Here is a 27,980-nt window from a genome sequence, read left to right as displayed (position 1 = left end):
CACAATCCGTTGCACTTTCTATTTGTTTTCAGCAGAGGCCGCTGCCTTCTACCTAATTTAGCAGATCGTATGAAATGAACAATCTAGTGAGTTCGGTGGTTCGGTGTTGGTTCTATCATTAAGGATAGACTTTCAGAAATATACTCTGGTCATTCTCAAACACTTAACCGTTTATAATTATAAGTTGATTATTCAAAAAGTTGATTGTTTGCTAATAGCCTACTTAAGCTGTGCTTTTATATCACTTCCTGGCTAACTGTTAGGAATATCAAAAATGACTAATCATATTTTTTTACAGTCTATGTATGGGACTAATCAAGATGGAAAGTATTATTTATTAGTATAAGTGAGAAATTAAAGAGCAGATTAATTAAATAAGAATGCATGACGTCCATTCTTTTAAATGTACATCTAATTTTAAGACATTTAAGATAGAGCCAATTGGTTAGGTACAAAGTTTAAAATTAAACTGATATTAAAGTTTTCCAGGTATAAATGATTGTCCCGGTCCAGAGACGGGGTCATGTGATACATGTTATTTTTCTCAGCGCTGGCCAGAATGGACCAATCACAGTCATTTGCGGTTAACCGGTTTTTGAGAGTTAGGTAGTATTTCCAATTGTTGGTCAGGTACCAATTCGTTGAATAATATATTATTTAATGGATTAGTTTTAGTGTTGGAATATCTCAAATAAAGAAAAAAAAAAAATGAATTCGGTTTTTGAAACGGCAGGTGCTCCCTAGAGAAAGCCTCACAGATTATTATTATTTTTTACAGAGAATTCACAACAACAAAAATCCTTTTAAACCGACCTTATTTATTTTATATTTAATGGCCAGTGGCTCGAAACTTTAAAATGGGTGCGTCAAACTAGTTGATGATCGACGTGCGCGTTCTCGTGTTTTGAAAGAAGACGCCGTGCTCGCTCTTCAGTACCCACTAACCGGAGCGTCACTAACGAACTTTGCGTAATTCGAAACACTAAAAGTGTGTGTTCATTCAAAAATCGACCATAAAATGAAGAGCTGAACGTCTTTTCCCAATGTCTTTATTAGTTTTGTAGGGATTATTGATGAATACAGAGTTTTCAACATCTGCGGCTGCGGTTTTCGAGCGCCTTCGTTTCATTTGAGGTAAGTTTAATAACGTCCTCTCGACAGAATAAAGAGAGCAAGTTAGACATGAAACAAACTCTGCTCTCTTTCACTTTTACTCAAATTAATATAACGTTATATCTTGAATGTTTTGAGCGATGTAATATAACAACGTCTTCCCTGTACTTTTCGCCATTAAACTCTTTAGTCTTGTTTTCTGCGCTCGTGACCGCTTGTGAACGTGTCGCATGATTCTTCAAAATATATATAAAACTAGTCCAAAGTTCTGATACTCTACTAACGTTATACTAATACTCTGACCTGGTGAAAGTTTGTTTGAGTGACTATAATAATGCTTTGTATACACACTTTGAGTAAGTGTATGAATACTGTATCATTCTAAAACTCTACGCAACGTTAGCGTGAAAATGTTTTTATGCTTTTAATACTTTTCTGCGGCACCATTTGGTCTTGGTGAACAAAAGTTTTCCTGTTTTAAAGAGGAAGCTTCAGAGTGATCTGACACACGGATGTTTGAGGTTGCCAAGTCATTGTGTGAGCTTTGGGTTGCGACGTAGATTTGCAAACAGAGAGGAAGGTGTGATCCAGATCCTCCATTGCTTCTTGAGTAAAAGGAGAATGTGTACCAGCACATCCTGTAAATGTTACTCATAAACGTGTTACTGTGTTGTTCTTCTCTTTATAGATGCCAATGGCTTGGATCATATACCACTGAACGTCACAGTATACACGTCACTTACTCCTTTTCAAGGTACGAACAGTACTTCAACTTTTACTGATGCAATTTGATCCTGGAAGTACATTAAAAGTGCTTTTCATACATGCAATTACTTGAATACACCTTTTCGTTTAAAAGACAATGGCATTAGGGTTAGGGTTGTAGGGTTGGCATAAAGTCAGGGTTGTATAGTTGTCCTGAAATCATAATGAAGGGGGAAAAAAGCCTCATTAAAGGAATGAAATTCTTCAAAAGAAAAACACATGGGATAATATTTTATTATGGTTTATTATATTATATACAGAAAAATTGGAAATGATATGGAGAAGCTCCCTGCTGCACCTCATGACTCAATAACTTACATTTTTTTTAAATATCAGATAATTTGACCTCTATATGATAAGGCAAGTTTAGTTCAAGCCAAGGTATAATTAAAATATCCCTTAAAATGGTTTGACTCCTCAAAAACATAATTGTGTTTATTAATTAATAATTTATGACATTTAAAAAATATATATATACTTTTTTTTTGAAAAATAATAGTTTTTGAAAACGGTGAGATAAGATGTTTTGTGTACAACATGAGCTCAAGGTGTAAGAGATAGTGATGCACCGAACATGATTTTTCATGGCCAATTCCTTTAAGCAAAAGTTGTTGTTTATTTGCTCTACAGGCCAAACTGACCTAAATATATCTAACCATTTGAAATTAGAGGCAAACACTGAATTTAATCATGATCTAAAGAAAGATGCTACACACACACACACACACACACACACACACACACACACAGTTGCATGAGCAGTTTAAAAACATGTTTTTTTTTTATTTATTAGATAGTATGATTTAAAGGCCATGAAACCCTAAAGCACATGTTTGAGCTGTGAACAGATGCAGTATGTGGGCTACAGCCGCACATCACTGAAAACACTAAAGCATACATTTGATCAACAAGTGGAAACTGGTTATTTTTGCATTGTTCAGAGCAATTTCGTTCTTTGGTTTGAAAAGCAAAGTTGAAGCAGTGTCACGGAATGTGAGTGATTGGCTGCCGGTGTTATTTTCGGTTTCGGTGGGCGGAGCTTACATGAATATTGATGAGTTTGAATTTTAGGCTAGTTCACACTCCTCCTTGTATCTCAGCAAGTTTAATGGATTATAACATTTTTAAAATAGTTTCAGTTTCAGCGATGCTTTAAAATTTGTGTCTTTTACTAATTGTTATCATTTGTTGAATGCAATAACTGAAATAAACCTGCGTTTTTTTTAGTATAATAGGCCTATCCTGGTGTGATTGTTCTTAAATCCTTGTTAATTTTGTAAACACAAGCCAAATAACTTAAGACCACACACAAGCATGAATGTGTTGCTATAATACATTACAAGTACAATTTTGATGATACAAAATTGTATGGACAATAGTGTAAAAATTACATTTGATACAGCTAGGCTACTGTAAATGAGAAACATACTTCTCGTTCTTTTACAGAATAGAATAAGCAACCAGTTTGATGTTCACAAAAAAATTATATTTACAAATATGCATACTGGCAAAATAATGTAACAAATATTTTTAAATGTTTCAATACTTTTCAAAAGCCCTTGGTACTAGTACGGTTCTTTATGGTCACCAAGGCTGCATTTATCTGATAAAAAAAAAAAAAAAAAAAAAAAACGCAATATTGTGAAATATTTTTACCAACTGTTTTCTATTTTAATATTTTTTTTTTTTTTTCTTGTGATGGCAGGGCTCATTAATGAAGTGTGGAAATCACTATACAGCATCTATTTTCAAGATTCTTTATTTAATAGAAATATTAAATATTTATTTAATATGAATTCCAATTGGTCATGCATTTTGTATCAATGATCATCATTGCGTATCATCCAACACTCGGTCAAAGAAAGAACACATGACAGAGAGAAACATCAGGTTGCAAAATGTTTATTAGGCCACTGATATGGTTGTGGACTTTATTTCGGTCATTAGCAGAGATGACACCGTTTTAAAGTGTCATAAGGTGAGGTAACATACATAACACAGCAATGAATAAATTAAATGATAGTTGGTTCATGTATTTAAGAATATTCTATATCTGCTCTTCTAATGGAAATCAGTGTAGATTTAATCATTCAGGTGTTCTGGAATTTTTGGTTTCAAAGTAAAGGTGGAACCTTGTGATAATTTGAATTTGTAAATGTATATTTGTTTGTAAAATATTTAAATGCTATGACTTTTACAACTGCAGATCGTTCACAACCATAGAAAATGGAGGATGTTGCATATTGTATGTAACACAAATATTATGTCCACAGTTACATTTATTTCAGTTGTTAGGGTCATATTCAACAAATGATAACAAAAGACACAGTTTAAAAGCATTGCAAGGTACAAAGGAAAAGCACAACAAAATGAAATCTATGTATGTATGAGTAGTTGAAGTTTGCTGTGCTTTATCCTAACATGAAGCGAACTAGTTTAAGTTCACAGAGAAACTTTTTATTGACCTTTTATGAAATAATCTATTAAACCTGCTGAGAGACGAGGGGCGTGAACAAAAATTCCCAGTTCTACACGCATGTCCAGGAAACTCATGAATATTCATGTGAGCTCCGCCCACTGAAGCCTGTTCTGAGTCTGTCATACTCTAGGGCAGTGGTTCTCAACTGGGTTGACCACGGGACCCACAACCCCCCATGGTCAATTAAGCCGCGACATAATATATATGGTCTAAACCAAAAATTACTTCTTTTTTTTTTTTATTAAACTGGTTTACTGAATGAATTGTCTGTCCTTAAATGAATCCAGTTATAATTAAAAGATTAAAAAAACGATCTCTGCTAATGCTGTAAACTATATAGGGAGCCCTTACTTGCACATTACTATAACATTAAAGGTTAACAACAGAGCCCAAGCTATTAGCCTACATTCAGTTGCTTTTTATTTTTAGATATGATAGGCTAATCAACACTCAAATAACAAATTGTATGCAAACATGTAAACTGCAAACATGTAAACTGCAAACATGTAAACTGCACATAAGGCAGTTTTTGCATTAACTGCTTAATAATCAAAAAAGAAAGAGGTGTTGCGGCTGGACACCAGACTATCGCTCAGAGGTGTTAACAACCAGGCCAAAGAGGGGGGATTTCATGACACTTTAAAGCAAAAACAGAATGATCTGACTTTACCTCAGTGAAATTATGCTTCATAAGACACACCTGCACAAAACACAAACAACAGATGGACTGAATGGAAATGCACATTCACTCTCTGACAGTAGGTGGACAGCAGCAATATAGCATTTCCTTGGTTGCCGCTGCACAGAAAGCAGTGCGTTTATAAACTACTTATTACACGGAGGTTAGAGGAAAAGAAAATGCCATCGAAACTTTTCTGAAGACAGTCAGTCCCCTTCAGATATACATTAATATAAACCCCCACCCTAAATTCAAAACGTATATTTTTCTTCCAGTATTTCGAGCATTGCGAACAGTGAGCTTGTTGTGCCTTGTTGTTGAGTATCTGCTGGCACGTCTTTGCTCTCCTCTTTTCGTCCGTCTTCAGCGTGTCCCGTCTCTGGCCTGTCTTAACGTCCTGTTTACAGACTTTGTAATATTTCCACACAAATAACATATTGGGAAATGATTGCAAGGCAGTTTTTGCGCAAGTCCGGAATAGAGATCTCTTTCTCTGTGCCCTCGACTCCTCTGGCTTTTTTTTTTAATTGTTTTACTGTCTTGCAAGCACTGGTATTTCTCTCTGAATATGCAAATCTAGTTTGTTTTTACGCAGCAGTGCTAGTAAGTCCGGGGTTATGTACAGGTTGGTTACTTTACTTATGGGGCGGGTTTCAGACGCTATTATTAACCCTTGGTCAAATAAAGAGCTAAACCCAGATTCAACATTCAAACACATTCTCTTTAAAGGCAAACAAAAAATTATGCATTAACACAATTCCCAACGGACACTCCAGCTCTGGAAGTGTGTAACATCTACATCGGTTTGTATAGACCTGCACCAATAATTTTAGCTTTAAAACTGTTCAAAATATTCCTATCCTTCCCATACTTCAAATTCTTTCTCTGTGGTGGTCAAACTTAATGGGTCATTTATAATTCCTCTCCGCCCTTAACCATGTGACCCGTCACCGGTAACTCCAGGCATTACAAGCATCCTCCTGCTGTTGAGGGATTTGTCTCTGTGTGTGTGTGTGTGTGTGTTGTCTAGCCACAGTGCAGCTATTGTTGGTCTGTTACTAGGGAGCGTTTGGGTGTACTGACACTACAGGGCTGAGGGGTTAAGGGGGGCTGGGGTGTTTAATGACAGCCCAGCAGTAACAATGTCCAGTCAGCTGGTCAGTGGGGACTGTGAGAGCATTTGTTGTTTTGCACTTTGCACATGTTTGCTGACACTAAGTAATGTGATTCGTTTGTTTGGTTTTGGGGATTCTTTTTGTCTTTTTCTACATGGATGCAAGTTTTGGTTTCCTTTTTAAAAGTGGAAGAAATCCATAAGGTTTTTAAACTCAAAGTATGTGTTTTAGAAGTTTTTATTGTATGTTTATGGCGCTATTGTGGTAAGGGCCAATGACAAACTTGAAAAACATATATAGTATATCAGTATAGTATATCAGGGCTGGGTTGATGTACTCCTTTTTTAATCAAGCTTCATTGAAATAAATTGGTAATTTGTTAAATCAAGAATCAGTCTTTTAGTCTGTTGATGTGTAAACCAAACTTCACTGATTGAACATTATTTTTTAGCACACCTCCCACTCAATAATTGCAGTAAACCTTGTGCTTTGTTTCTTTTGATATGAAAATAAGTCCCAGTTTTCAAATTCTATCAGTATTATGGAATTCAAACAACAAAAACCATTCGAGCAGCAGCACGAAGCGCACATGAACCAATCGACTCGTTCTCTTTACTTGTAGTTATGTCACAAAATAAACATGAATTAACATCAGAAGGAATGTTGAAATAGTAACACTTACTGAAATGTATCATGTCTCATGTAATCGCTCAATCCGTGTCAAAGATGTCAATAAAACAGCTTGTAAACAGTGTCAAATACATAACGCTGAATTTATCTCTGGAAAGCCATTCAATGACCATAACTCGATTGTCAACTAGAAAAAAATTACTCTAGAGAGGCACATTTTGTATTCTTAAATAACCTGTTAGTTTTGTCTTTATTGTACATTTGAATAAACCTTATGAATACAAGTAATGACAGGAACCATTTATATTTCTACAACGAATTAGAAGTAGAGACCTAATTATATAATTAAAAAGTTGATATTAAGTCTCTCTTGTGCAATTTGATTTAATTAATTAATAGCAATCGAATTTGAACTCTGTTATTAATATTAACCCTTAATATTATAGTTAATGCAGGACTCAACAGTGCGAGCATTTCACTCGCATTTCCGCTAAATTCCACTACATTTTGCTAAAAATGTATTGAGGATTATGTGTGCGAATAAAAAGTAGGTCCCTGTGGGTCTTCAAAAAGTCAGTTTTATCACGTTTAAGGTTATAAAAAGTCTTAAATATCTTAAATGGTATAACATGGATTCAAGGATTCATATTTAAATAGTCCCTTTGCAGTTTAATATTCTCACTTTGACTATTTAATTTGAGAGAAACTATCATCACATCACAGAAGAAGGTCTAGAAGGTCTGGAATATAGACTTAGTACACATACACTCTTTAATAGACGTATTCATGTTTAAACACAATTTAAACAACGTATTATTCAATGCATTTCTTCTATATAGAATTATATATATTAAGTTGTTCAAGCAAGTGGTAAAATATTTAACCATGTACTTATATTAAAATCTCAAACATTTTAAATTAAAACTTAAAATTGACAAAAACAGCCGACTATCTATCATGCCTTTTCTTTTGCTTTTAAATTTTAATACAATAAATCTTGCATGTCACAAAGAACTCGTTTTTCCACCTCCACGAATGAGACGAGTGTTGTTCATTATGTTGCCTTGTTGAGGTAAATTGTAGTTTTCCTTGCTTTACCCCGGTCCATTAAGTAAAAATATGACTGTGAAAAATAGTAGTATTTAATTAAATGCATTTATGGTGAGATTATTATATTTTCATGTCAATCTGTGTTAATTTTGACCACGAACCATGCGCTGTCACTTTAATTTAGCGCGTGCAGCACAGCAGAAATAGACTCGGTGTGGAAACGATCGCTGCACTGCTGTATACGCACCGCACCTGGACCGCATTGACGGACCGCATCCACGTACAGTGTGAAAGCTCTAACCTGTTAACATGGGTGCGGAAAAAAATACGCACCGCATACAGAGTTTGTGTGAAACGGGCGTAACACAGAGAAAGGGACCGATACATTTATGTGTGTGTACTTCTAACATGTTTGGTTGGTAAAATGAATATGTTGTAAATTCAAATCGGAGCGTCTTCCGTGTCTGGAATGAATGTATTCTTGAGTCTATAAAGGTAACAATAATATAATAAGATAACTTTGTTTGAAATGGTTTTGGCTAAAAGAAAATTTAGGTTTCGTCTATACTACTAGGTAGGGATGTCCCGATACCACTTTTTCACTTCCGATACCGATGCCGCAGCTTTGGCTATTTGCCGATACCGATATCAATCCGATATTTTTATTTTATTCTTGAACTAATACTAATAATAATAAAATATATGGAAGCACTTTGCTCAATTAGCCACATAAAAACATCTCACTCAAATGGAGAACAAATACTTCTCCAGTATATAGTCCACAACAACAGTTGATTATGAAAGACTGCCACCCTTTATTCAAAAGACCTTAAGATATGTTTGGTAATTGTACCTGAATGAAATTAAAATTAATTTGCTATATTTCAGATCAATATATTTGTTTCCTTAAAATTTTAATTAACTTTAACTTTATTCTCATCTGAATTATAAATAATTTATTTCTGTATAAAATAATACTAAAAACACATTTGATTTTCTTTTTTAATCAATGTAGAATGCGTAACTTAAAAATAAACAGATTAGTGCTCTGTTTTAGGACAAGAAATGAAAACCAATGCAATATGATGAATGACCAAAAGATGAGCTAATTTTTGCTTTTAAACGGCGTGTGTGTGTGATTTTGGTTGGGTGACAGTTGTAGGTTACAGTTTGACAAGAGTTTACAGTTTGACAAAAGCACAATGTTGTGTTTTACACAAATATAAGTAGGCTAAACACTGCAGTTTTAATGATGTCCTGTATGAACAAAATGACGGAGTATGTTTTTATGTTTCCACTGTTCGATCGTGCCTCTGACACACACACACACACATACACACATTCCAGCATTGCAATCTTGACATCGCAGCCAGTATTCTCCGTGTAAATCCATGCACCAAACCGTGACGCACGTACTGTCCACCCCTAATAGGTATTGGATCATATTTTTTTCTCCCCTCCGATCTCCGATCTAGCGTTCTGGGCCAGTATCGGCACGATACCGATGACGTGGATCGGATCGGGACATCCATACTACTAGGTACTTATACTATATTGACTGGGTTAAATAGAATTGCATTACGAAAAAGAGACTAAAATACAATTTTCATTGATTAAAACTAGACTAAATGTCATCAGTTTTCGTCGACTAAAACTAGACGAAAATAGTCATGGATAATTCTGACTAAAATAAGACTAAAAAGCTCAGACTTTTAGTCGACTGAAACTTGACTAGACTAAAAAGAGTATGAACGTGACTAAAACTAATAAAAACTAAAATGACAGCTTGACACAAAGACTAGACTAAAACTAAAATTAAAACAGGCCGCCAAAAACAACCCTTATACCCAGCCCTAACGATGACAGTCTGTGTATAATCGCACAGGTTACACCACTGTAGGCCGCACTGTAGAGCACAACAGGGGAGTCCAGACAGTCCCGCTGGGTGACTTGACTTTCTTGTTATTTGACATCTCAGTTTGCTTTCTTTTGTTGTCACTTCATGATTCTTGACATTTGTGACATTTGCAGTGTGACGTTGTTTGCAGCGGATCCGTCTATCAGTGGATATATTGGGGATCCGCTGATAGACGCCTGCTTTCAAACGCTCCCGTGTGTATCTGTGTAAGTGCTCGGTGAAGACATGTTTTTGAAGTGTTGATCATTGTAGCCGATCAACACAATGGCCAACCAGAGGTGTTTAAGAATCCGTTCAACAGCACTCAAAATGCTAGAGGGAAATGCAGGTATCGTCACTTTTTTTAAATGTTTTAGTAACGACTTTGTACCGAAGTCTGTACTTTTGACAACACTATAGCCAATACCGGTATATTTTCACTCACAAATGTCATAGTTATCGTCAGTACTGGTATATCGCGACACCCCAAATTTGAAGGGAGTCTTGAGATCTTGTTTTTGAGACCCATTTTTTTACTTTTTATTTTGGTAAAAATATGACTTTTAGGCCCCGATCACACCTGACGCGTTTTTTGCAGTGAGAGGCGCCTTTTTTCAATTGGTTTCCTATGGCCGTGAGCGTTCTGCGCGCTGTTTATGCACCTCAGGCGCCTCGCGTTTTACCGCCTGCTGCGCCTTGTGTTTTTGCAGTTGAAAAAAAAGCAACTCCGAGCGGAAAAAGCGCCCGACGTCATCGCGTTTTTTTTCTACTGTCTGATCGAATGATCCAATCGCACTGCTCGTTCTGTGTGATGGGACAGTGCTGTGCACCTCGCGTTTTCAAACCTAAAAAAACGCGTTAAGTGTGATCGGGGCCTTATACATCCATCTGAGGCATGTATAAAGAAGAATAGCAGTTTAAACAAGTTGCAAAATCTTAAGTAATTTCAATAATCGAGAAATTTATAGTTTTAATGAAAGATTACAAAGCCAAACTTTTTTTTTTTTTTTTTTTTAAGAATATCCTTTGATTAATCTTTGCACCAGGAAAAGAAACAGTGCCAATTTTGTTGTAATGTTGACAATAACTACTTTGTAGTGTCAGTTCTGGTCATACAGGTTTTTAATTTTAATACTTTTTTGCATGTGAATTTTAGTCAAGACTATCTTATACCAGCATATCTTACTGAAGTAAAAATACTGAGGGTTATCATGGTAATACGCCTCGGACAGTGGTGACGGGAAGGAGTTACTCAATTCCTTTTCTTTTCTTTTTTTCTTTTTCTTTTGTAAACTATTTTGAGTGATTAAGCTAATCAGTTGATTCAACACACAATGGGCCCAAATGGTGAGAGACATTACCATGGTAGTGATACTGGATCAGACAGCCTTTATTTGGCTTTGAGTGAGATAGGGAGTGAGAGCGAGATACAGTGTCATCCTAGTAGGAGTATTGCACAGCTCCTGTGGTTTAGACTGCACACAGCCTTTGAATAAATGATGGAAGTCCTACTTCTTCAGCTAAATGACTCCAGCTGAGCGCTTATCAGCCACCCTGACTGACGCTGGAAGAACTTTTCCATGCCGCTAATTCACTACCTAGGGTATTGATTCAAGAAGACCAATCTACTTTTTTGAAAAAGTGCATCCGTTGTGTTCTAGGACTAAGGTGGTTTGATTCTATTTGAAGACTGAGCAGATTTAATTTATGGTGCGATTACGTGTAACTTAAGCATCTCTTCCTCTTACAGTAGGTGTGGAGTATGTGGGCCAGCTGCTGCGGCTGGGTCTGTCTGGATGATTCCACTGTGGAGGGCACCAGAAGTAGCACACAACATCAGGCCTTCACAAACTCGGGCTTCAGCAGTTACCCATCGCCCCCTGCTCCGGAAAACACGTGCAAGGCCTGTGGAGGTCGCTTTGAGAGCCTCGCCAGGAAGGTAACCATATGACATGACTCATTTTCACACAACTGACTTGCAAATCCACCTTGTAATGTTTAGCTTTAGCAGTGGTATACAATTATTTGGGGAAGCACTGTTGTACTGTATTGGTGCCTTTTGGAATCCCGTTGATGCTTTGTATTTAACGTCATCCTCCTGTCACGGACAGATAAGGGAAAGGCTCAAGCTACAGTTTATAGCCACCATACAAGTTGAGTTAGTGACTGGAGTCATTGTGTGAAGCGTCCTCCTCCAGCGTGATGACTACCCTGCTTGCCTCACGAGGGGAGTTGTCCAGAATGCACTTTGTAAACTGTGGCTCCAATGACAGTACAATGGCGCGTATCAATGTCATGGCCATTGTACCAGTTCCTTACAGCAGTGCTGCTATTGTCACTTCACGTTCATGGAATTCCTGCACATGCACCTTACAAAAGAATAACTACAGAGAGTAACATTGAGACCAGGTTTCCAGATTGAAAGTTTTTGATGTTTGAAAGCAAGCTTTTTATAGACTTACTAGTGGGTAAGACATCTACAAAGTACATCCAGTATTGTTCTCTGAAAATGGGCTCATTTAACCCATTATTGTATTAATAATAATAATAATAATAATTATTATTATTATCAGGTAGCCTGGAAATCCAGACCCAAATCCGAAAGATTAAGGGTCTGGCGTCGACTAATGAAAATCGCCCAACTCGAGGGGCGGCACCAAGCATGCATTTGAAAATCTCACTGCATGCAATTGGATAACACTACGACCAATCACTGTCGTGATTGCGCTGTCACTAGCGCTGTCGTCATCTGTTTAGCTCGCCTCTGGCCCGCCTATATCAGATACACCGATGTGATTGGTGCAGCTCGGCTTCAAGGGCATTGTTAATGAGCATCATTACTCAATGCCAGAGTAACTCGCTGAGCAAATTCAAATTGTGCTCTCGCGAGAACTCTGGATTTCCAGGGTAATTATCAGGCTAATATTATTATTAAATTAATATTAGAACCTACAATTCATTTACCTCCCTAATTTCATAACGACATCACCACATAACCACACTTCACTCATAACCAGACTATCTTTAAAGGGGACATATCATGCCAAATGCACTTTTTTAGCCCTTAAATGCATTTTGTTGTATATTTGGAGTGTTTAGAAGTACAGAAAATATGAAATTATTCTCTTCAGGTGCTTCGTTGATATCTTTATATTCTGTTTTGGTCATATTTTTCAACCTGTTCCGATTTTTCTGTTATCTATGACGTTTTTTGAACTATTACGTCACAGTATTTGCAGCGGAACTGCCAAATAAGGACATTGACTTCCGGCCCAACACTTCGAGCAATCCGCCATTTTTATTTCTCGCTGCAATTTTGTAGTCCAAGCTAAAGGATGCAGAAGATACGAGAGGGTAAGTTAAAATGTTCGGTTGTTGGATGTAGTAACCCACACGCTTCATTACACCGTTTAATGTAGATAAACTGCCGCGCTTGTTACAGGACGCATGTTTAACTGAAAGAACGAGCAGAGAGAGAGACCCGGTCACGCGCGCACTCTCTCTCTTCAGAGCCAGGCGAAAGTGTAAACAAGACTTCACCGTCTCCAAACTAGACGCTGTCTTGCTCTCTCTCCCTCGCACATATTAATCAATATAAATCGACACGGTGGTAAAAGGTCGGAAGACCAAAGTTTCATGTGTAAATACAGTAACACACCATTGCAATACATCCATATGAAGACGTTGTTCTACAGGTTCGTCGTCTTCATTTTCATTTCGCTCCGGCTCCGACTCTGGCTCGAACATGTAAGGCTGGCTGGACAAGTCTTCCGTTGTTGACATTTTGTTAATAACGTGTGAATAAAAAGTTTCTGTGCCGCTAGATAATCGTATCTCTGCTATCAAACTACAAAAATGGCCGAACGGGGTGGAGTTGAACCTCTGCAACCTGGAGAGGGGGCGGGGTATGAAGTGTCTCAATTGTATTTAAAGAGACCGCACCAAAACGAGTTGCTCTCAGACGCACATCAGAAAAGGGGTAGAACTCCTCAGGGGCCTGTGGAGCTATAATAATGAGGAATTCAGACCCAAGCATTGCAGTTCCGCTTTATATAGACTACAAATGTATGATTTATATGTAAAAAGGAACAATTTAAAAGCATGATATGTCTCCTTTAATGTATGCTCCACAGGAGAAATATTAAGCCAGTAAATTAAGATTTGATGTTGAGGTAGATAATCTCTCGTCGTCTCTGAGAGAATGTGCCATTAATGCAGCGACAGATGTTGAAAGCTGCGTTTTTGCTTTATATATTACATTTAATATTTATGCGACATGACATTTCTCTTCATCACCAACTCCATCTTTGCTCGCAAAATGAATGAAAAGATAATCATGCTCCACAATTCTAAAACGAAGTTAATTAAATAAATGAGTAAATAAGTAATTAATGATCAAATAAGAAAACTATTGTACATCCCCGCCCCGCGCGGCTGACGATTGCATGATATGACTATGGAGAATATCGCCCAACACTAGTGACCGCTCAGTAATTTCAGCAGAAGCTTAATCTTTGATACATATTTACAAAAATGTTTCTAAGCCTTGAACCAAACCAACTACAGCACCATGATTAATAAATATTCAAGTTAGAAAAAGACAGAAAAGGTATTTGAAAACCAGTAAATGAATGAAGTACTCATCCCATGACATAATTATGACACAGAAAATTATGTTGTTGTATTGTCTTTTCAACATCCCATATTAACCAATGTTGGATAGTAGGGCTGGGTAAAAAATATCGATTTCTCGATATTAATCGATTCTCATTTTTACGAACCGATATCGATTCTTAAATCTCAAGAATCGATTAGTCATTCTGGTTTCATTTGATGATTGAATGGAACATTGTAGCGCATCCCATCCAATAAATCACAATAATCTTTGTGCTTTGTTACTAATGATATGAAATAAAGTCTTAAATTTCAAATTAAGAAATTCAAAAACATAAACAGTTTTGGCGCTGTGGCATGAGATCGCTCTGGCGCAGCTCAGCTCAAGAGAAGCAGCAGCGCGGAGCGCACACGATCTTCTCTTCCACCTTAATAACACCAGTTACAGCGAATGAGCATCTGAAAGTGTGTTAAAAGATAGAGTACAACTTATCGAAATCCGTATCATGTCACATGGAGTCGCTCAATCAGTGTTTCAACCGTGGAAAGACGTCAGTTTACAGCTTGTAAACAATGTCATGTAACGTCACATTTACCTCAGAAAAACCATGTGACCATAAACTCGTTAGTCAGCTAGAAAAATTAACTCTAGAAAGGAACATTTTGCTAAATATATGCACCATATTACATATTCATTATCATTTTTATTGTTCTTCAGTATTTAATGTTTGAATAAATCTGGCAAGTTTTTATGACAGCCACCATTTAAATGTTTATATTTCATATAACTTTCTTATTATACAAATAAATAAGTGTAATTTAAGTGTTTGTATAGCTACAAATCAGTTAATTTTTACCTTCAACATTATAGTAGGCTATAATTGACTCCCATAGTTTACAGCATTAGTTAGATTTGTTTTCCTTGAGAAAATTTGCCATGTATTGTACCTGATATCCAAAATAATCAATATTGAATCGAATCGAATCGAATTGCAAGCTTGTGAATCGAATTGTGAAATTTGTGTCAATACCCAGCCCTATTGGATAGATGCTATATAACATTACCTAGCTCACCTCCACTAGCCTGCAAAAGGGTGGCACTGTGGACATTACAATGGTTCCTGTTTACACAGTAATGGAGTCCTATTTATAGGACTTCATTTTACTTTTGTGGGTTGTGTGATGCTTCACCAGTAATTTGGTGCTCAAAAACCGTTTTTTATAAATTAAGCTGAAATTCCATTGATGTATTGCTTCTGCAGAAGCATGCACCAGCCTCAGACATCCTAAAAACGTTTAGCCATGACACACTAAACCGACATCAAAGAACTAGTGGCTTTCACTGCGTCACCTGTTCAAGCTGCTGACGCGGGTCCAACTAGTGCTATGGTTGGGAGCAAACTGGAAAAACTAGGTCACCTTGTTTCACGGCCTTTAAGTCTGTGTGAACCGGAAGTTGTGACCACTTTCAGCATCCACCTTGTTTAGCAATACAACTTTTTTTTTTTTTTTTTTTTTTTTTTTAATGGCTCAAAACCAACTTTAGCTCATTTAAACCATTCAAAAAGGCAAGGACCGATCATATAAGAAATCACAGACGATAGATTAGTTTTGACGTCTTATAAAGTTGGTATATATATATATACACTGTAAAGTTTTAATACAAAGAAAATCCAACAAGCAACAATACAAATTCACACACATAAGATAATAAACAAAACAAAAGATTAACTTTAATTTTAAAAGATTAAAATAATAATAGTAAGCAGGTAGGGCAGCTAAAGAAAACACACCCCTGACTACACCTAATCACCTGCAGAGATCTTACCTAGCTCCCGTGGAGAATAAAAACAAGCGAGTCTTGCGTGCAGCTACTGGAAGAGAGCCGCCAGTTTAAATAGTAGAAATCCCTGATGACGTCAGTCCACTTTCAAGGATCAGGGAAATCCCTTCTCATACTAGAAATCACACACTGGGAACAATTCCTCTACCTGCACACCCACGTAACACTGGGACTTTCAATTCATTATTGGCTATGGGTAAATAACTAGTAGAAAAACAAAGTGCAGTAAATGGTAAAACAATTTGCAATACAAAGTTACAAACCAGTGTGTTTATGATTATGATAATGAATTAAAATAGCTTAGTATGATGACGAATACCAGTTTGCAATCAAGCAGTGTAATTGACTTTTTTGTACAGGTAACAACAGGGTTCCTGCTGGTCCTTAAAAAGTATTAAATTCAGTTTTATCATATTTAAGGCAATTAAAAAGTCTTAAATATCTTTAATGGTAGAAGAAAAAAAAAGTCTTAATTAAATTTGGGGACAGAAAAACAGGAATCGCGATATGCTTAATGTGATTATTAAACTTCAAAAGGTGACGACTTTATGAAATTTAAATTAATCGAAATATAATAATTCATAATTTCGACTCATCCCTTTTCTTATGTGAAATTAAGGCTGAAATGTGAGTGTAACGATGTTCAGGGACGGAGGAGGCTGGAACCAGCGAACGTTCAACATCATTTTAATGACCAAAATAAACAACAAAAGTAAAGTGGCAGTCCCTCCCATAAATGTCCCAGGCCTGGTCCTCTCTCGTCCTGCACTGTCGTCACTCCTCCTTTTGCGTTTATTTTACAGTAATGTGTATCGTAGACAGGAAAGTAGGAGGAGGGAAATGAGATCGGGACATGAGCCAACAGCTCTTGCACGTCCTGAGTGTGTGAATTGAGCCACAGTTCTGACTGAATGGCATTGTGACTTCCAGAACACTACGGTCAAGTTGTACATGTCATGTGTTTATATTCCCTGAAGAAACTTCCTAGACTGCTTTGGCATTATCCGGTACAGCTCAGTGTTTATCAGACGTAATGACACAAACAGTAGATCTGTTTAGAATGAGGCAATAGAGTGTACCTTTTGACCCAGTTCTTACACCCTTTAATGCCTGTGCCAACTGCGAAATTCTCCTTAAAAAAGATTTGAGATTGTGATCCAGTCTTAACCTGGCTTTAAAATGCACACTCCCATTGTTCATTGCAGCACATGTGCATGGACTGCAAGAAAAGCTACTGCAGCCAGTGCTCCACTCAGCAGGACCTCCAGCCGTGGCTGTGCCACACTTGCCATCGTTTCCGCGGGATCTTGTACGAGCGAGCTGAGCTGATGAAGCTGAAGGTGAAGGATCTGAGGGAGTATCTTCACCTGCACGGGGTCCCCACACAGATGTGCCGAGAGAAGGAGGAGCTGGTCGAGCTGGTCCTCGGCCAACAGACACCTCCGTCTGACACACACATTCCTCCCCCAATAACCACACGCTTGGACCCGCAGGAAGACCCTTACACTCCAGTCAACACGGCAAGCCTGTCGCAGGACAACAGCACAACAGAACTGGGACCTCAGGCTCAGACAACAGAAGATGCACAGGTACAAAAAGTTCCAAACTGTCCTGTTCAAAAGCTTCGTAATGTTTTTGAAATAAGTCTTTATGCTCACCAGGGTTGCATTTATTTGATCAAAAACAGTAAAAAGTCAAATTGTGAGACATTACAATCTAAAATAACTTTTCTATTTGAATATCTTTTAAAATGTAATTTTATTCCTATGATGTCAAAGCTGAATTTTCAGCATCATTACTCCAGTCTTCAGTGTCACATGATCCTTCAGAAATCAGAAATCTAATTATGCTGATTTGGTGCTCAATTATTAATAATTGTTCTTATTATTATCAATATTGAAGTTTTGAACTGTGATGCAGTTTTCAGGATTCTTTGATGAATAGAAAGTTCAAAAGAACAGCATTTATTTGAAATAGAAAACTTTTGAAGCATTATAAATGTCTTTACTGTCACTACTGATCAATTTTATGTCTCCTTGCTGAATTGAAGTATTATTTTTCTCTTTATTTTATTTTTTTACTGATAGTGTATCACAGTTTCCACAAAAGTATTAAGCAGCTAAACGGTGTTCAACATTAATAATAATAAAATAATCAGCATATTAGAATGATTTCTGAAGGATCATGTGACACTGAAGACTCGATTTCAGCTTTGACATCACATGAATAAATCATTTAAAAAATATTCAAATGAAAGTTATTTTAAATTGTAATAATATTTTACAATATCACAGTTTTTACTGATTTTTTTATCAATTCAGCCTTTGTGAGCCTTTCAACCTTTGACTGATAGTGTACTTCAGGAAGTCAACCTGCAAAAGGTTTGCTTGTATTTGTCTCTACACATTAGACTAGGTTAGGAGAAATTATTTTAAAACTGAAAGAAAACAAACCTTTGATGTGCTTCGATAAAAATGAATCCATCTTGTGAGATTCACTCCATCCCTTGCATGTGCTTCACTTCTCAGTTTGGTTCACACGGCACTGTAATGCACAGCTTTAGAATGAAGTGACTCATGTGACTCAGTCTCTTAAGCACACTAGGGAGTGTGTGATATAAGTTAGAGAGCATAGCTGTGTTAAACTGTTGGCTGCGACCTTTGACCCTTAGAGCTTGGCTGAGGCAGCTGAAAGTGAAATGGACGATGAGCTGCAGGTGGAGCAGGAGATGCAGGTACCTCCTGAAACTCATCACCTCTCCTCTTCTTCTTTGTGGCAGAGCAAAGATCAGTGGCCTGTCACCCTCTACAATGCCTGGGACTCTTTCTGTCAGTCTTTTGCAATGAAAAGATTTGGCCTCTTGATGATTTATGCCGTCCGTTTAAAGAATGTCTTCTTCCATGTGTGTGCCTTGTGCGTGGGAAAAGACTTGGCTACAGGCTGGGATAAATCACTGCTTCTTTAAAAGTCTGTTTTCAAGTCCACTCTTTGTCACACCAATCCATCTTAAAGGGTAACTCTCGCCAAAATGCAACCTAGGCTCTTTTTGTTAATCTACCCGATGCAAACTTTCGTTTAAAAGCATAATTAGGATGGAAACGCCACATTTAAGATTGACCGTATTTTCTTTTTCGGTCAAATTGCCTTTTGAATGGGAGTGATTGGGGCACTTCTATGATGGCATCAAAATCGCTATTTTTATAACACTAAGAAGGCTCGACACAACATGAAACTGTGCTCGAAGTATCACCAGGGGCTCTACACATGAACTCGAGCATTGAGAACATTGTTTGTGTACACAGAGTTTACTAAAAAGAAAGGTTTTGATCAACTCACTGAAGCTGTGTCCGCCGGCAGTTTGACAGTCAAAAATAGTCGATCTCTGAATGCGAATGAACCGACTCTGAATTTTAGTGTTGTTTCTTATATGAGGATCCTTTTTCAAATACAAGGTCAATTTTGATTTTCACTAACGACAGAAAAACTAATTATCCGTGAATGTATATGGAACTAAGCTTTAGGAGCTTTCCATCTTTACTCTCCTCCCTGTTACGTTGCATTCGGAGATCGACTATTTTTGACTGTCAAACTGCCGGCGGACACAGCTACAGTGAGTTGATCAAAACCTTTCTTTTTAGTAAACTCTGTGTACACAATCAATGTTCTCAATGCTCGAGCTCATGTGTAGAGCCCCTGGTGATACTACAAGCACAGTTTCATGTTGTGTCGAGCCGCCTTAGTGTTTTAAAAATAGCGATTTTGATGCTATCATAGAAGTGCCCCAATCACTCCCATTCAAAAGGCAATTTGACCGAAAACGAAAATACGGTCAAACTTAAAAGTGGCGTTTCCATCCTAATTATGCTTTTAAACGAAAGTTTGCCTCGGGTAGATTAACAAAAAGAGCCTAGGTTGCATTTTGGCGAGAGTTACCCTTTAAAGGGATAGTTCATGGATAAATGAAGATACAGTTATTATACGGGCAGCTATTATACAGTGGTTTACTGAGCAAACTATTAGGCCATGTGTCCACCAAAGTGTGTTTTTCCCGGATGCTAGTGTATTTGTCCAATTGTTTTCAATGGGAGCGCCACGTTTTTAAACCGGGAGCAGCGTGACTTTGAGTGCTGCGTTTTACCTAAAGTTCAGCATTCTTTACTGTCACTTTTTACCCAGTTGTTCAATCACAGTGAAGGAGGTGTGGGCCGAATACCACACCGACCAACCGCCACGTCCTGCTGAGACAACGGCAACAGACGACAACAACAATGGAACAAAATCATTGAAAATAAGAGCCAGTACAGATTCTTTAGATTCGTATTGACATTTAATATTATAACTATCTGGGAAATTCGATACTAGTTACAGTTCCGTGGATATTTTGTATGTAGCAAATATAGCTTCTCTCTCAACTGAAAAACAAACAAACAGTCGCGCTCACAGCAAGGCGTTTACTCATTTAAAAAAAAAAGTCTGTCATTACTGCTGCAACACACTCTTCATGCTGCAGTTTGTGGTAATTGCAGAATTATTGTTCTATTGTTTCTTTTGCACTTCACTGAATGACGTGCACCTAAATCTAACGTGAAAACAGAACAGTGTGTTTACCGTTATAACATGGAAGAAATCACAGAAACAGGGAATTCAGGGCAGGATAAGGACTTGGCCAATTGACTAGTTTTTGGATACAAGAGAGATGATGTATCATAGAGCCAGGGAATTTGCAAGACCTGTCAAACTATCGTTGCGGAAAAACAGAGTAGGGGTCATTTACACAGAATGTGTTTTCATTTAACTTTCACACAAGTCATAATTGATTTGGTTTAATTGTGCAGGGGCTTTTTTTTTCTTTTTTTTTTTCTTATCTTAAATTTGGTTCATTTTGTTGCCATTTTGTTTCCAAGCCCCCGTTAGTTTCCGACCTTAAACACCCTTAAAGTCACAATGGACCAGAAGTAGCAACAGATCCTTTATTCCATATTGTGAAAATTAGCTTTTTTAATGCACGCTCGTTTTTCACTTTTGCTTTCGAACCGCACATTTTACGTTAGATATTTGTCAGTGACGTTCAGGACCTGTTGCTCATCAAATCCTCCGACATCATCTTCTCAGTAATCTCTCCTTACTCTCTCGACACATGATCCGTGAAATCTGACACCTGCTGCATGGAGCAGAGCAGACGCTTTCGGTTTATAATTGTAGCGTCTGTTGTCCAACTGAACTAAATGTTTTTATTTCTATAAAAAAAGCAAATCTACAGTGGGAGAGTAATGTAATTGGTGTATGACCGAACACCAACACTGACTACCACCGCAAGCATAATTGAGACGCACGTTCGAGTGTAACGAATTATCAAAAAGAAAAAAAAAAGATTGAGTTATGACATTTTTATTAAACATTACAAAGTAAAAATAAATAAATAAATGAAACCTAAACATTTATGAATAGCCTAGTTCACAATAAGATTACAAAATCAGATAAAGTGAATTTTCATTTCATGCTAACTTAAGTTTTTTTGGATGGTGGATGACGGGTGATAAAATCCCGTAAACTTGCATTAGTGGACTCAGCTCTTTTGACTTTTCACCATCCATTGTAATTGTTGTGCATATGGCTCCCCTTTTTCTTTTTACACATAGGGCTAGATTTACTAAACAGGGCAAATTAGTGTGAGAGCGCAAACTGAGCGCCGATGGGTCTACTAGCGACGCGCAAATTAATGAACAGACGCAGCCGGATCATTTCCATAATGACCAACACAATCAACCTAGAGCAGCGTTAACGTCTGGTTTAAGATATATAATGGTGCAAATACCAGTAAATTGACTAGTGCAAGCCTTAGTAAGTCACCTTGATTTAAAAACTCTCCTCCCATAAATGTTGTGTCTGAAAGGGAAACTCCTACAAATGCATATGCAATAAGGTCAGCAAAAATAACTGTCCATGCCTTTTCAGCGCTATTTTAGTAAATCCTGACAGTAGTTTTTTTATCGCCAAAAGAGGGTTTGCGCTAGTACGAGCTGTTAGTAAATCTGGCCCATAGTCTCTTTATACATATAGTCTCTCTGTTGGTCAAACATGGATGGTCATCTGCCCTTCAAGTGCTATATTAAGCAAAATAAGTGCAGTGTTTACCATGTGGTGGAAGGCCAACATTAACACAGTACCACTCCTCGGCTTAATAAAAAGGCTGAAGTTTAGAAGTTATCTACACAGGACCTTTAAACTGTAGATGTTAATGAACCACTCAGCGTGTTATCTCTACCCTAGCATTAGCATATAGTGTTTGCATAATAGCAGGATGTGGAGTTAATCAAACTTGCATTAATCCTTGTGTGTTTTTGTAATCTCCCTTCGCATCTATCTTAGCTTGGCACATGTTCTGTTTGTGTTGTGTCTGTTCGTGTTTATGGTGGCCAAGATTCTAGATTGTGGTGGTGTTGTTGGGGCTTTAGGTGGCAAACCGTTTAACATGTTTCTGAATCAGTAAAGTGTAAGTAAAATGTTTTCTGACACACTTGAATTTTCTGGAATTTGCCCTTGATTTGCCAGGTTCTCTTTCTCTAAAGTTGGCTTTGACTCTGTGGAATGATGTTTTTGGTATGCCAAGAGATCAGCCGAAGAAAACCCGTTGTTTGCGTACTCTCACTCTGTCTCTTGCTCTGTCAGTCTTCAGACACTGAAGAAGTGCTGGCTCCTGGGCGACGGGCGTCCCTCTCAGACCTCGGATCAGTGGATGATATCGAGGCGTTGAGTGTCCGGCAGTTGAAGGAGATTCTGGCCAGGAACTTTGTCAACTACAAGGGCTGCTGTGAGAAATGGGAACTGATGGAGAGAGTCACGCGTCTCTACCACGACCAGAAGAACCTGCAGGACATGGGTAAAGAGTTTGATGTGATTGGACCAACAATAGGACGAGGGCTAAGATATTTTTATTTCAGTTTATTTTTTGTAGTTTGGTTTGTGCTATTTTTCAATCTAACATGTAGTTGGGTAATAAGTGGTATTTTAGTTGGTATCCTGACCTCATTTTCTAAAGTAAATGTAAAAGTTGAATGCATCTGTTGATTACATTAACGTGGGCTGTATTTTATTTCACAGTGTCTACCGCCATACAAGGCACAGGTGGGTTTATTTCTTATGACTTCAAAAGTTAGGAATAGTTTTTGTTAATATTTTAAGTGTTCATTTAACTTTGCAAGAGTTTTATGTCCATTTTATTGTGAAACTATGAATAATTTGATCAGTCAACAGTTCACATAATTGTGTAAGCTTGCAGGTGGATTTCACAAATACGCATATTACGGTTTAAATCAGTCAATTTTATTTTGGTCTATGACAAATTAGTGTTCAAGTTTAAGAAAAGGAAAAATCATATTAAAAATTCCTAAAAAAATAGTTTCCTTTTTTTCTCTTTTGTTTTACGCAGACTCTGGAACTGTGACTGCGGCGGAGGACAGCCTGTGTAAGATCTGTATGGACTCGCCCATCGACTGCGTCCTGTTGGAGTGCGGGCACATGGTCACGTGCACAAAGTGCGGCAAGCGCATGAGCGAATGTCCCATCTGCCGACAGTATGTGGTGCGGGCAGTGCACGTGTTCAGATCCTGAGTGACATCTCCATTTACACGGTCCTTCCCCTGAACAACGATACTGAATAAAACCGTCAGGTGGCCTTTAATTCTCGAACGCTTATCTTGCTGCACTTTAAACGACAGCGAATTATGATCGCGCAAATCTCCAAGCAATAACTGTACTGGTTTCGGTTAGTTTTTAAGTGTGCCTTCTGGATGTTTTGAAGAGGAAGCTTTATTTTTTTTATCATGTGATCCTGTCACATGTGCAGATGACTCAAAATCAATGCAGCATAAATGGCCATTCCTGCCTCCGCCCCTATTAATAAACACTGAGAGGATCATGTGAACGCACATGCTGCGTTGCTTCTTCTGAAAGTGCCTCGTATGTCACTGCCCTGCTGCTTTTCACACACCTGTTGCTTTTGTTTTTAAATAATCTCCTCTTTAAAGAACCCCCATATTGGATCTCAGGGTTGATCTAGCATCAACATCCAGGCTGACACGGTACAAATGTACTAACAAGAATTAGACTCGTCTCACAAGTCTTGTGAGGTCTTAAATCTGTCGGTTCGTCTCACACGAGCGACAGCAAATAGTCTGAATCGCTGACTGTGTGTGAGATGGACACGAGTGGAACCCAGAAAAAGAGTCACGCTCGATCAAACCGGTTCTCATTCGGACCCGATCAAAATCATAAGGAAAGAAACCGTCGAGTTTTAATGCAGAAATATCTTAATGGCCTTCATTTTCTTTATTAAAAAAAGAACAAAAAAAGTCTAGCACACTGACACATAGTAGACCAATAGAGCTTTAACCCATTCGGTCTTAGTCGAAACATTTGTCTAGCAGTGTGCTATGATTTTTAAAAGTCCTTCTTGGATGTTGTTTTGGTCATGCACCTGCTCTAAAGTTGTGCACATACCATTTCATTTTCTTTATGCAAAAATGTGGGTGTGAAAGATGATGCGTTGTTCTGGTTCCTTGAGGATCTCATGCCTTTCAGACCCCTTGTAATGAAGGTTTCAGTCTGAACCTGATGGATGGTTTCGGTTACGGAACAAACATCCCATTTGAACAGTCGGTATGCGTCAGCGCTCGTCGTCGTGTGGTTGAAGAAGCCTCTCTGGTGTGACAGTCAAACTGCTGTTGGCCTGATGGGCCTAAAAAAGCGACGCGTGTTACGCATCAAGCGATGCAGTGCTGGATTTAGCGTTCGGGACCCTCACAGTGCTGCCAGCGAGCCGATCTCTTGCAGGAATTCGATTAGCAGCACTTTAGCCTTCTACAGCCGTCGACAGAGGAAATATCAGATGAACGTGCCTCAACACTCCTACTGTTGGTGCCTTGCAGGTCACAGGACAAGTAAAGGCCTGCTAACACACACCATTCCCTCAAGCTCTTCACATTCAGTTAGCATCGACCCGCTCTATTCTTAGGAAGCCGTGTGGAAACAACAATGTAAAGGAATGTAAGTGTTCAGCTTCAGAATTCACTCTTATTCACCCTCATGTCATTCCAACCTTTTTACATACTAGGAGTCTCCACAAAACAACACGAAGGGCCATACTTCTCTTTTGGAGTTCACAAATTTGTATTCATACTTTAAATTCCTGAAAGGGTGGCGTTAGATGCCTCACACCAGATCTGACATCGTTCATCGCATATGTTGTGTCCAATCACATGGGAAGTGTCAATGTGGGGGATTGTTGGGTATTTTGTGACCAATCACATTGGACGTTTTGATATATGTATCCCAAAATGGGAAAATCCTAAGGTTTCAGATGACTTGGAATATATCACATTATTCAGACATATGGACTATAGTAATAAAAGTATGGTGTGTTTTTGTTCTTTTGTGGAGCTTGGCAGTGTAAATCTCCATGGACTTTAATTGCATGGAAACGGGCAGATTGAACACTCTTCCAAACATCTACTTTTGGTTTCTAGCTGAAGAAAGAAAATAATAAAGGGTTGGAACATCATTAGGGTAAATAAATAACATCAATTTTACATTTTTTGGAGAACTACTCTTTTAAATAGAAAGGCACAATTGGTTGCAAATGTCATTTTTCTGAATGTAAGGCTTGCCAACTGTTAAATGTTTTATTGCCAGGGTCGCCGTAAGGTTTCCTTTCGACAGGAATCACTGTCACAAAGAGAAACGTGATATAAATATAGTCATAAAAATAATACATAAAAGCATCTGCATTCAAATCTCAAGAGGAGCTAATACAAAATCGTGTTGTTCAAAGCAACTTTGGATTAAAACTTGATTTCCTACCACTGTGAAGTAATAAGAGAATAATCGTTCAAAGGACCAGTTTTGGATCAATAATGTTGTCATGAGTTCTAGATGTGTAAATATAAAGAGGCAACACTTTCATTTTCATTACAAATGTGTTTTAATGGTAACGGTGTGAAGCAGATGACTTAATTTCTTAATATGAACTGATGATGAGATATATTTTAAAAACGTACTAAGCCACCAAAGTAGATTTTGTGTGTTTGTTCGTTGAAGAATTTTGTATTAAAATATATTTCCACCATGTTTTGTCTGCTTGGTTTGTTTTTCCACGTACAGTGAGTGTCGTTAGTCGGTGAAAGCAGGCGCGAGGCGAGCGGAACTAGTTCTGCCGGTTTGACTCACTGTTCAGTGCTCACGCCGCCAGCTCGTGCTGCTTATCTCCAGGTGAACTATCAGATGTGCAGAGAACACGGTATTCTCACGAGGGCGGAGGATTGTTATTGAGTTACAGGTTATTGTTAGCGCTTTTAGACTGTGGCCCTCCTGAGGTTACAAACGAGTTGCGTTATTAAGCAAATGAACATTTGACGTAGAAGCATTACAGAGACATTTAACAGGGATTACACATAGACGACAAATATGTGTGTGTGTTTATATATATATATATATATATATCAGCCATTAATTTTAGTTTTTGTCTTCCAATGAAAACAGTTCCGAAACGAATTCGTTACATTTCTTTTAATTTGAAGCGAGCACAGACACGGTAAAATAAAACAATCGGGAAATAATTTCAAATATGTTGCATAATTCATGTACACATATTGCATTGTTTTTGTTTGTTTTTTGTTTTTGTGGGGGGAAAAACAGTATTTCACAAGCATTGTCAGTTTTGGTTGCTTGTATGGACACGTAGACTCTTAATTGTTAGAAGTTGCTGCATTTAAAAAATAAATAATTGCAATATTACACACTTTATATTAAACAAGGCATTTTGAGATGCCACATCTGAGATCTATGGCGCACAGTTGAGGTTATTTTTATTAACCATCACAAATGCTGTTTTGACTCAACACAAGGTTTATTTTTAAAACTTTATTTTAAAATACAGTATAATGGCACCAGAGCAGATTCTGAATGAGAAAGACTTTATAAGCTTCATGGCACACAGTGACCCCTTGTGGATAAAAGGGAACTGTGTTTCAAGTAGACAAAATGAATAATTATAAAATAAATTAGCTTAACAAAATGAGCGCTAATTTTGCCATTTGATCCCACTTATCTCTTTTAATATATCCAGTACATTGAAATCCAGTTTGACACAACTCAAGGTGTGTGTGTGTGTGTGTGTGTGTGTGTGTGTGTGTGTGTGTGTGTGTGTGTGTGTGTGTTTTGTGTGTGTTTTGTGTGTGCTGTAAATACTCACTGATGTGATAGCAGAAGATATACCATCATACAGTCATGCCCCACTGACAAATGTGTTTCATTTAACTGAACACTGAAGCTTTACCACAAGTATTCTCACGCTCGTATAATCTGACTTTTTCTGCGGTTAATTCCATTGATCACTGTAAAATTAAGGGTTTGCTACCCTAGTGAGAAAAAAGTATAGCGTACTTTATTGTATTTGAAATATATTCCCTTTAGTACACTGCAAATATACTTTTAAAAAAAAAGTACTCTTTAAATATATAAGTATATTAGCATCATGATTTTACCTACTTTCACAATACAACTTTTAACACACTTTAAAATAATTGTGCTTTAGTATATTTTCTAAAGATATATTGGTATATTGCTTGTTTTGAAGACACTCGTAATGAATTTGTAATGTTCTTGTAACACAAATAAAGTACACTTTAATATCACTAATCAAGCATGTAATTAGTCCCTACACAGGCATTGAAGTTGGTCCAATTTTGTACACAAAAGTACACTAATATATATATTTATTTATTTATTATTTAATATTA

General features: G+C 37.5%; 1 protein-coding gene across 3 annotated transcripts; it reads left to right on the top strand.

Moving 5' to 3' along the window:
• The first annotated feature begins 899 nt into the window (after positions 1–899).
• Positions 900–26,308, top strand: rffl (ring finger and FYVE-like domain containing E3 ubiquitin protein ligase). Of its 3 annotated transcripts, none has more exons than XM_084126100.1 (8): positions 900–1,134; positions 1,802–1,867; positions 11,479–11,667; positions 17,391–17,774; positions 18,857–18,919; positions 22,855–23,065; positions 23,287–23,310; positions 23,615–26,308. In XM_084126100.1, the coding sequence occupies exons 3-8, from the start codon at positions 11,491–11,493 to the stop codon at positions 23,794–23,796; spliced, it is 1,041 nt and encodes a 346-aa protein (XP_083982226.1). In that variant the 5' UTR covers positions 900–1,134; positions 1,802–1,867; positions 11,479–11,490; the 3' UTR covers positions 23,797–26,308. The 3 variants fall into 3 exon arrangements, with proteins under 3 accessions (XP_083982226.1, XP_083982228.1, XP_083982227.1); XM_084126101.1 differs by having other exon boundaries at positions 907–1,134; positions 11,482–11,667; XM_084126102.1 differs by lacking the exon at positions 18,857–18,919.
• Positions 26,309–27,980: the final 1,672 nt, after the last annotated feature.

This window comes from Abramis brama (genome assembly GCF_963993115.1).
Source record: "Abramis brama genome assembly, chromosome: 10".
NCBI classification, from domain to species: Eukaryota; Metazoa; Chordata; class Actinopteri; order Cypriniformes; family Leuciscidae; genus Abramis; species Abramis brama.
This window is presented reverse-complemented; position numbering and strand designations above follow the sequence as displayed.